General features: G+C 39.1%; 1 protein-coding gene across 1 annotated transcript; it reads left to right on the top strand.

The window, feature by feature from the left end:
• The first annotated feature begins 3,984 nt into the window (after positions 1-3,984).
• Positions 3,985-5,489, top strand: LOC117940910 (type-2 ice-structuring protein-like). The gene is made up of 4 exons (XM_034866033.1): positions 3,985-4,149; positions 4,262-4,378; positions 4,482-4,590; positions 5,097-5,489. Exons 1-4 carry the CDS (start codon positions 4,003-4,005, stop codon positions 5,165-5,167), a joined length of 444 nt encoding a protein of 147 aa, XP_034721924.1. The 5' UTR covers positions 3,985-4,002; the 3' UTR covers positions 5,168-5,489.
• The last annotated feature ends 5,608 nt before the right edge of the window (positions 5,490-11,097 follow it).

Raw genomic sequence — 11,097 nt, 5'->3', positions numbered from 1 at the left:
TTGCAAGAGAACTACAATGTTTTGATAATTGGGTGAAAGGTTTTCTTATTTCTGTGTAGAGTTTTGCAAAAATAGCCAACAATTAAAAAAAATGTGCTTAAGCAATCAGAAAAAACTGTAAGTCAATTCAGCGAAAACGTCACACTGGGGAGTGAAGTCTCTGCCTGGCACTAGAACTACGGCGACTGACTGGGATGAGGAAGAAGTGGAAAGGCCACCAGCAGTATAATTATGTCCATAGTCCATTAGTCCATGACTACACCAAGATTTCTGGCTTTGTCTGTTTTTTTCAACATTGTTGTTTGAAGCTGAGCGCAGACTTTTAATCGTTCCTCTTTTGTTCTAAAAAACAACCACCTCAGTTTTTCCTTGATTAAATTTGAGAATGTTCTGGCACATCCAGCTGTTAATTTGTTCGATGCACTTAGTCAGTTTTTGTATTGGACTATAGTCCCCTGGCGATAAGGTTATGTAAAGGTGTGTGTCGTCCACATACCTGCATATACCTGTTTAGGCAGATTAAGAACCTATGTAACAATCTTCAGGGGACACAGTATGTACAAACATTGTTCATTTTATTCAAAGCGCCTTTCATGACACCCAAGGTCATTTCACAAACAAAAAAAGGACATTTTACCTTTCTTGACAATTTGAACAAGTTTTAAAGATTTTTTTATGTTTATTTACAGTCCAAATAGACTAAATGTACATCTATCGTTTAGCCAAATACATTTACCTTAATATAAACAAAATTCAATACATTTATGTTCAGTGTCAAAACTGATACTCACCGTCCCCATTAGCTCTAGTCAGAGCGCAAACAGGTGGAGACACAATCAAGCTCCTTGTGATGGAAGGGATGCAGATGTTAAGCATGGTTGATTTAATACCAAAGAATGAGAAACAATCACAAAGAAAGCTGATGTGAGCAGGACAAAGTAGATAAAGAGCAGAAAAAAAAGGCTGAGAGAAATCCTGCTGGAGAAATATCTTCTCTTCTTTCAGTACCGGACAGCAGCCTATTCTTTTACAGCAAGGACATCATTCCGAATACACAAATCAAGTGGCACCACATCCAACTGTTGTTTCAAGAGTAACTATGTTTTTATGCTACTCATGTCTGGAATAAACTCCCAGAAGGTCCCAGATTGGCCAGCACCTTACAGTTTTTTTTTAAATCAGGTCCTAAAGAAGTCCTGTTGCCCAGCGGTTTTTAAAACCTGTACAACCATATTCATAATTTCCTCTTTTATCATCTTTTATTACATTTTTTAAATGTAATCTGTTGTTTTTACTGTTAATGTTAAGCACTTTGGATTAAATATGAATTGTGCTATATATATATACTGTATATATAAATTGCTTTGACTAGTCTACTTGCATCTTTTGGGTGCTGGTGATATTTTTAAATTAGAAATGGGAACCTCATGGTGAAAAAATGGAAGGGGATCGCCAAAGTCACGGCTATGGCGAAAAATCCTGGTCTGGCAAACATTCACTTTTTATCTGAAATAAATGGAACTTTATTCATCACCTGCTAAAAAAATGAAGAAAACCTGTTGAATTTCCCAATTTGATCTTTTATGGTTTATACATATCATGCACACGTCTTCTTTAATTGCAAGAGCTTTTCCAGGGATTTTTCTAGCCACAAATCATTCACACATGGCAGTCACTTCATCTGCATGTATTTGGTCTAAACAAGCACATGCAGATACAAATACATCCCCCAGGTACAAGGACACAATCAATACTCTTTGGAAACAGTGGACCACCTCTGCTGGTAAATCACACAAAGTAAACTTCTGTGGAGAGTTCAGCTAAGGAAACAACAATACATAGACTTGAGTCTTAGACTGTGTCACATTAAGTTTAAATTTTACAACAGCTTTGGAAAGCTGTTGTATTCATGAGAAGTTGATCATCAAAATGTAGATGTCAATATTTAGTGAGTAATATTTCTTTATGTATTTATAAATTGATGACCATAGGATCCTTCCTTTCCCCCGGGCCGCCATCAGGTTCACAGCCAAGACATTTGTACCACTTATGTAAATCTGAAATCACTAGACAGTTAAATTTGTATTAAAATGTGTAGTAATATACAATATGATCAAAGTAGGAAAGAAATTACAGGGTTCATAGCCTTTACAGTTGTTGCACAGGTGAAAGCTTCCAGTAATTCACTCTATCACATTTACTGTAATATGAAGCAATGGAGTGCAAAGTCTGCTCTTGAGTTGTTTCCACACAAAAATCAATAATGGATAAATGAATAATCTTGTGAAATGTTAGGAACTATATAAGAGCTGGCCTTTCGCTGGTCCACACATCAAGGTAGAGGCAACTACACAACAAAAACAAATGCAATCAATAATGGCATACAACATGACAGTAACTAAGATAAAATAGGATTGGAATCTGACTTTTTGGCATTTTTTTTAAATATAAAAGGTAGGGCTGCATGATTATGGCCAAAATGATAATCACGATTATTTTGATCAAAATTATGATCACGATTATTATCACGATTCATGGATTTTAACCAAAACATATTTTATTGTCACGTAGGCTGTTTATAACTGCTTTCACATCCTTATTATGCTACATTCTTCTTATGTTGAAGTTGAACACATGGAAATGAAAATTCGCAATTGTAAATAAATAGCCTAGGATTTTTGTTTCTTTATGTATCTCTAAAAAAAAGCTCCTTCGCTTGTTTTCAACAATAACTGATTACAAGAGCTAGGGAGAGAGAGGGAGTGCTATGTCTGTTCTCATAGAGATGGCTGATCATTATGAATGGGTCCAGCACGTGTCGAACGGCGGGTCAGCGGAGTTACACACGTTGTCTGTATGAAATGTCTGTATTGTCACACCGCTGCATTTTTATGAACTATGATATTCTGGCCATGGGTCACATCTCTGGCCCAGGTCCAGCAGCTCCGTCTCACACTCTTACTCTACCAACTGAAGTTAGTTGCATTCAATAACTTCTTCTGTGTTTTTCACCGATGACAGATAGTTTACCAGATTATACAGCGGTAATACAGTTTGCCTCTCATGCGTAACAATATACAGATGTGTTAATAACAATGAAAACTGTAGACAAATATCAGAAGTGTAACCGGCGCTGTGTGGCGGGGCTGCGCAGAGAGTAAGAGGAGAGAGAGTAGAGAAGAGGTCAAACACATGCACGGCTTTACAGAAGAAATGGGTCATGTAACAAAAAATTAAACCATGTAGAACAACATTGCAGCGGATGCAAGGACGTTAGATGCACCGGTGCACCCTAGAGGAAAAATACTACTTGCGCTCGAGGCCTGTAAACTAACATATGCTAACTAGCACCAACTAGCACTGGTCACTCCTGTTGTCTGAATAACACAGACGGGACTGAATGTTGCGTTTACTGGTAAACTGGTAAACCTTGAGACCGACGTATAACCGACAGCTATCTGTTGAGTTTTCCTCCCGTTACTCTGTCCTCTGGGACTGTCTCCATCTAGAAACTAAGATGCATGGTGCAGGGAACTGGCTCATGATCAGACATGATGGTTTACAGAGCAGCAGATGGACTATGCAAAAAAAAAACGGGGCGTTTTTATGAAAATATATTTTTTAAAATCGCTCGATCACGCCAATTTGATTGTGGGAAGCCAAAATCATGATCGCGATTGCAATTTGATTAATTGTGCAGCCCTAATAAAAGGTATAATTCTATAGAGACATTTTACAGAGAAAAAGCATGTGCAGTTAAATCCAATTTAAAAAAAAAGAAAAATCTAACTTGTGAAGAAGCAGGAGAGATCAAGTATAGAAGCTAGCTGCGAAAATCTGATCTGGTCTAAACAAAAGCTCAAATTTACTTTGTTTCATTTTTTTTAATTTTGATGAACCAAGCAAATAATGAATTTAGTAACTCATTGAGACCCAAAACCAGAAACACTTCTGCTTATTTCTATCTGTTTGTCTCTAGAAGTCACATCTAACAACAGCACCATGCCTGATATAGAGGGTGCAAAGTCCCATGCCGTTTTCCTTCGGACAGCAATTTCTCCGGCCACAGGTTGCCCCCACAACTGGAGTAAATTCGGTCAACGCTGCTTCTTTCTTGAGAAAGCAAGAAGGACTTGGGCTAATGCTCAGGTAATCTGTGTGGATTCTGATTGCTTATAAAGTGCTCTGATGGTGGCAGTTGCCTTGCATGCTTGTTTAATTGTCATCTTCAGACTCTGTGCTTTTGGCATTTCCACTGTAGCAATTCTGTAAGACCATTGGAGGAAACCTGGCATCCATCCACAGCGCAGAGGAGTACAATCACTTACAGCAGATGACATCTGAACCAACATGGATTGGAGGCTCGGCTTGCCAAGAGGTAATATTTCATTTTACAGGGTTTTGATGATTCTGACAGAATGAAAGGATTTTTATTTTTATTTTATGCTATTTTATTATGTTCTTTCTTTTATGTCTTCTAGGAAACTAATTGGTTCTGGACTGACGGTACAACTTTGGATTTTACGTTCTGGTGTCCAGCACAACCTGATAATACCAAAGAGCAGTGCTGTCTGCAGATGAATACTGGAGGTAAATCACAACAAGAGCATACTATTCAATAACTAAAGTCGGTAGAGTTGTTTTTGTAAATGTACCAAGTTAATGATAAGGATGCTAGGTTAAACAATAGGGTAATTTACAACAATCATTTTGGGTTGATTATACTTTGCATTTATAATCTGACTTTAGAAAGTACCTAAAATTAACAAATACAATGCAGTGAGTGCAGTATGAAGTACATTTCCCTTTGAAATGTAGTGGAGTAAAAGAAAATGTGGCAGGAAAAAAGTGGCAGGAAATGGACACTCAAGTAAAGTAGAAAAAGCTTAAAATTGTATTTAAGTAAATGCATTTATTAACTTTAGGGAATCATCTTAAGATCAATATTTTTTTGAATTTCACATTTAAGTCACTTTTGTTCTTCAGTTCAAACATAGCTGCTTGTCTTAAATCAATCACTTTGTCTGTTATGAGACAGTTTCAGGTTTGATTGGTGCAGCGCTGACTGACTTTGACTATGATTTTGGTGTTTACAGTTGGCCAATGCTGGGATGACGTAGGTTGTAGCAGTATGCAACAGTCAATCTGTGTCATGTCACTCATATGATGCCTGAGCCGACGCAGTGGCATGCATTCCAATCAATCCCACCAACACTGAAACCACCAAGGGCGTGTGATTGTGTGTATGTCTGTGTAATCATCTGTGTTTGTGTCAGAATCCTTAAAGTTTTACAACAATTATCACATCTTTAATTCTTTTCTACTGTTACTTACTGCTACTGCCTAAAGGATGACAGGACAAGTGATGTAAACAGGAGCTGGAGAGCCTCTTAGAGCTTTCAATAAAAGGAAATTGAATTGAAATTGTTTAATAAAGTCAGGTACTCTTTCATGTATCATGTCAAATTAAACCATGCATTGACACACACTGTTGGGTGAGTCTGTCAAAAGTCTACTATTCACGTATCTTACTTCAAGTGCACACTTATTGAAACTTCATCCAAATGTCACATGACACAACAGCTTACACAAAATCTCACTCAAACAGCAAAACCACACACCAGTACTCCAAAAACATGAGCTATTTCTCAGCCTTTCACTCAATTTTCCATTGTATGAAACATTTTTTTTCAAAACACTACACACAATTCTCTACCAAAGACACAAAAATTCTAACAGGTCGTGTCTTGCTTTCCTTTTCCAAGCACAACCAATCAAAATGCTACACTTATTCACGTCATACACACTTATCACAAGTGCAACCGCTAATTGCTTAACTGATCACTATATATCACTGCTTTAGTTTAGGCCTATAAATGGGTCAAAGGTCTGATTACCTGTTTTGGAACAACAAATGTCGACAATAGACAGAGAGCAAGGGGAGGACGAGGGAGAGGCAGGGGATGGCAACGAGGACAAGTTCAATGAGGCCAAGATCTTAATCGTGATTAAAATTTGATTAATTGTGCAGCCCTATGTTTTACACAGGTTTCTTCTTTTATTCAGTGATATTTCAATATCCTTGTGGGAGTCACCCTGTTGACTTTCTTCCATGTCTCCATGAACGCCCATATATTTGGGCTGACAGTTGAGAAACCTTCCCTTGCTAACTATGACATGGATGACTGAGAAACTACCATATCATGACATTTGATTTACTATATTATCATTTTTGAGACAGGTCCCACTGAACATCTGCAAGCTCAGTCAGGATGGCCGAGCGGTCCAAGGCGCTGCGTTTAGGTTGCGTTCTTCACTGGAGGCGTGAGTTCAAATCCCAATTCTGACATTTAGTGTTTTCATCTGGATTTAGTGTCAGAGACATTATGTTGGGAATATAGAACTTAGCAGTTCTTTGTATTTAAGAGGACATGAATGTGCGCAAGAAACTCAATGGCAAGTAAAGTGTTTTGTGAGCATCTTTCTTGTCAACATATGTAAAGTTACTGAAAATTTTTCTTTTGTTTTGTAAAACTTTGGGTTATGTACTAAACCGGAAAAAAGGGTTCTTTGTTGCATCCAGGTTGTAATGTATAACAGATAAAAAGTGCAAATTGACATAATTCCATCCAATACGGGCAAGACGGGGTTGACGGATAGATTTTAAAATCCACACAGATAAACAGTCATCGTAGCTTTTTTGCAGGGTGTCAGGTTCAGAACACTTTACCTCATTAAATAAACACGGTCAAGCAAGAAAAGAGAGGCAGACGGCAATGAGCAGTTAATAGACAATTGCAAAAGGGGAGCCCATCAGAATAGCCACCTATCTGCCAGCGTGACTTTACGAGAACTCCGGGAAAATCTCTGCAGTTCTCTTCCTTTATTGAAAGTTAGACACACAGAGATTACAGGACATCTGTTATTTGGTTTATGTCTACCTAAAAGAATCAGGGCAAAGTGCAGGCCTGCACTCTGTCTACTCTGACTGACCTCGAATCTAATGGCGGTTTTCCACTGTGTGGTATCTACTCAACACGCCTCAACTCTACTCGCCTTTTTTGGTTTTCCGTTACAAAAACAAGTCCCTGGGACCTGCTACCAGGGACTTTTTTTAGTACTACCTCAGTCGAGGTTCCAGGCGAGCTGAGTCGAGCTCAAAAGGTGACGTGAAAACCTGCAGACTGCTGGTTGGTCGGATCACTGCGTTGTTAGCAGACAAGAGTGCGGAGTGTGTGTCCAGAATAAATGGACATTTAAAAAATAAATCTAGCCAGACACCGACAGATTATCTACTCTCTGCACTATTCTCACTTATCAACTGTTCAATATTAAAGGCTGTTGGGGTCTTTATGTCGTTTCCAATATTGCACACTGTTACTTTCAAAAAACAAGACAAGTTATCAAAGAAAAGTTTTTATTTAGCTTTTCAAGTAGCGCATCAAACCCTCCCGGACATCCCGGTCTTCTTCCTCTGCATCCTGTGACAGTGTCCCCCCCGGCTCTGCCGTCCCAGATGCATCCCAGTCGTTGTCATAAGTCTCTACATGACTCTCATAAAGATTATACGAAGCCCAGCAGGTCACAACCAGAGATCTTACCGGTCGGACATTGCCCACCAGACGGTCTGCGGCGGCGGTTTTGCAGAGCGTAAATGCTCTGAAACACAAACAGTACACAGCAAACATGTTGGTGTGTAATCATGGTTGCTAAAGTTCATGTACTTTATATAACGGTAGTGTATAGCGTTAGTAAATACTGACCGGGGCCCCTAACACATGCTAATGTTAGCTAACGTTACCAGGAAACTTAACTTACCCTTTTGTGTCGGAGAACAACCGTCATGTCGACGTCTGAACTCCGGAGGAATTCCCAAACTCCTGTTTTTTTTAGCGGTGATTTTTGTTGCTTCCTTCAGCTTCTTTTGAAACAAAACATTTCTTCTGGCTGCGGCAGGTAGCCGACGTGCTGTTGTGAGCCACGCTGAAAATTACTTCATCACGGGTAGCTATGGTGACCAGCCACGCTAAGACGTTACTCATTTTGCAATGGAAAACGAACGTAGAAAGAATCGTGTCGAGTAGAGGCGAGTCAAGGCGTGTCGAGGCAAGCTGTTACCAGCAGTGGAAAAACGCCATATGACACTGGTTATCTCCGTGACTTACAACAGTGAGACATTTATGGCCTCTTGGTTAGGCAGCACTGACTAAAGAAACACAGACATAGTTTGACAGAATCACAGTATTGTTAAATGTGCATATAAGATTAATTATTAGCTTTGGATTAATTATAAAATATAATAAGCATTTAAGTTCATATGACAAGCAAGATATGAATTTATAATAATCATGAAAATATTATAAATGAAAGTTATAATATTTTAAAACATTACTACAGAGAAATACAAAATAAAAAGACTTATAAAAATGAATTTCTCTGTCACAGGATTTCCGCAAAATTTACCGAGATTAAACTGGGCCGTATAGTGGCAATTATACGAAAAGAGAGAAGTACTTCCACTCATTGTTACCTGTCGTTACTATTGGTAACAAGAGTTCACAGTCAAACGTTTCCTTCCGTGGAGGAAATGGTAAAACATTTGGTCCTGGATGCATAGAACGCCTGCCAAATTGAGCGACAAAATTTGGGTGTCCTAAAAAGAGTTTTTTTAACTCTATCTCCCCCACCTCATATTTTTGTTTCTCGTTATGTCTTGGCAAGAAGTATTATGCTTTGGGGTCGTCTGTCCATCTCCACATCACAATCAGAAATTCTTTATTGATTCCTCTACAATCCTCCACTCTACCAACAGAGCTATCGAAGGGAGTGAGCACATGCATAAATACTTCCCATTCTTGTGAACGTGATAACACAGGACCACCTGGACCACCGGGAATTTCTGAATCATCAGGGGCTGTAGCTCAGTGATACCAGGACCCAAACGACAACGTCGTCACCAGACTTTAGTTTGATGGTTTGGTAATTTGTCTCTCACTCTCTCTCTCTCACTCACACACCCAACCCCCCCCCCCCCCCCCCCCCCACACACACACACACACACAAACACACACTGTACTACCACGTTGTTCCGCATCCATCTCCTCCCAGGCCTTGACATTTAGCAGTTCCACTCCCAACACACATACACACACATCAACTTTCTTTTAGATTATTGCATATACACATCAACTTTTTTTTAATTAATGCATATTCACATCAACACAGCAATGCAACGGTCTGACGCCAGATTAGAAGGTTGCATGTTCAAATCCCGTCGGGGTCAAATGTTTAGGGTGGGGGGGCAATAGCTCAGTCTGTATGGAGTTGGGCTAGGAACCAGAAGGTTACAGGTATAAGTCCCCATGCGCACCAAAGAACGGAGTGTGAATTGGTGGCAAGAGAGATGTCACTTTACCTCCTGGGCACTGCCAGGTGCTCTTGAACAAGGCACTGTACCCTCCGAACCTCTCAGGTCCCTTGACCACTCCAATTTGACTGTCAGTTCATATCAATCTTTTGTTCTAAGAAAAATAGTTTAATTTGTTATGAATCTATTTTGTAATTTTAAAAATATCAGAATTCATATTGATATTGCAGAATTCATTTTAGTTATCCTAACACTTTTAATAGTTTTAACTCAAACACTGGCGGTGAACTCCAGGTGCTTTTTGTTGGGGCCATCTGTAGATGCTATAAACCAGGTTTCGTCCAGATCTGTCGCACGGCCTAGGACGAGTTCCAAAAAGTTGGTTTCACGCTTATATTGCGAAATGCCCTTTGAGCATAAATGGGCCTGGCCTATATCCGGAGACTCAGCTTAATTCAGTGAACTTGGATGTAAAGACTTTTAATTTTTAATGTCAAATGTGGGAGTTATAGGTAAAAATAAGTTTGACTCCCTGTAGCACCGTTTATGGCGTTTTTCCACTGCTGGTAACAGCTCGAGTCGACACGCCTTGACTCGCCTCTACTCGACTCGGCCCATTCTACGTTCGTTTTCCATTGCAAAATGAGTAACGTCTCAGCGTGGCTGGTCACCATAGCTACGCGTGATGATGTAATTTTCAACGCGACTCACAACAGCACGTCGGCTACTCGCCACAGCCAGAAGAAAAGTTATGTTTCAAAAGAAGCTGAAGGAAGCAACAAAAATCACCACTAAAAAAAAGCAGGAGTTTGGGAATACCGACGGAGTTCAGACGTCGACATGACTGTTGTTCGCCGACACAAAAAGGGTAAGTTAAGTTTCCTGGTAACGTTAGCTAACATTTGAATTTGTTAGGGGCCCCGGTCACTATTTACTTTACGCTAGCGTTATATAAAGTACATGAACTTTGGCAACCATGATTACCCACCAACATGTGTGCTGTTTGTGTTTCAGAGCGTTCCCGCTTTGCAAAACCGCCACCGCGGACCGTCTGGTGGGTGACGTCCGACCGGTGAGGTCTCTGGTTGTGACCTGCTGGGCTTCGTATAATCTTTATGACAGTTTTGACTTTTTTCGTTTTTTTCAACATACTAAACTATGACTTTTATGAATATTTTGACATACTAAACTGTGACTTTTTATGATTTTTTTGACATACTATGACTTTTCATGACTTTTTCATGACTTTTTTAAACATACTGTGATTTTTTTTTAAAAGGGGAATTAGCTCAAATAGTAGAGCGCTTGCTTAGCATGCGAGAGGTAGCAGGATCAATGCACGCATTCTCCAGAGGACTCTAGATTCTTCTTGTTTTAAAAAAAGAACTATAAATTTGGACTTGTTACTACACTACAACTTTTTAGGAATATTTTAACATACTTTTAAGAAAGTGATTATGACTTTTTATGTTTTTGTCAACATACTATCCTATGACTTTCCATTTGGATTTATTTCAAAATTCTGCGCTTTGTTCTCAAATAAAAAGAACATATGTTAAATTACACTCTGTTCATTGTTGTTTAACCAAAGATTAATGTTTTCTGAAAAGACATGTCTTTACTGTTAACCCACATCCTAGTAACAATATAATACTCTGTGGCCCCTCTAAAAAAGAAGATAATAAAACAAAGACGGTCAGCTTCATGGTATAACAATGAAACTCGCAAAT

The sequence above is a fragment of the Etheostoma cragini genome, unplaced genomic scaffold (genome assembly GCF_013103735.1).
Source record: "Etheostoma cragini isolate CJK2018 unplaced genomic scaffold, CSU_Ecrag_1.0 ScbMSFa_3716, whole genome shotgun sequence".
Classification (NCBI taxonomy): domain Eukaryota; kingdom Metazoa; phylum Chordata; class Actinopteri; order Perciformes; family Percidae; genus Etheostoma; species Etheostoma cragini.
This window is presented reverse-complemented; position numbering and strand designations above follow the sequence as displayed.

Bases quoted from the DNA above. Each gene is read 5' to 3' on its own strand.
- LOC117940910 (XM_034866033.1), top strand. From the start codon at position 4,003: ATGCCTGATATAGAGGGTGCAAAGTCCCATGCCGTTTTCCTTCGGACA. The intron at 4,379-4,481 runs GTAATATTTCAT...TATGTCTTCTAG, and splicing joins GAGGCTCGGCTTGCCAAGAG to GAAACTAATTGGTTCTGGAC. The intron at 4,591-5,096 runs GTAAATCACAAC...TGGTGTTTACAG, and splicing joins TCTGCAGATGAATACTGGAG to TTGGCCAATGCTGGGATGAC.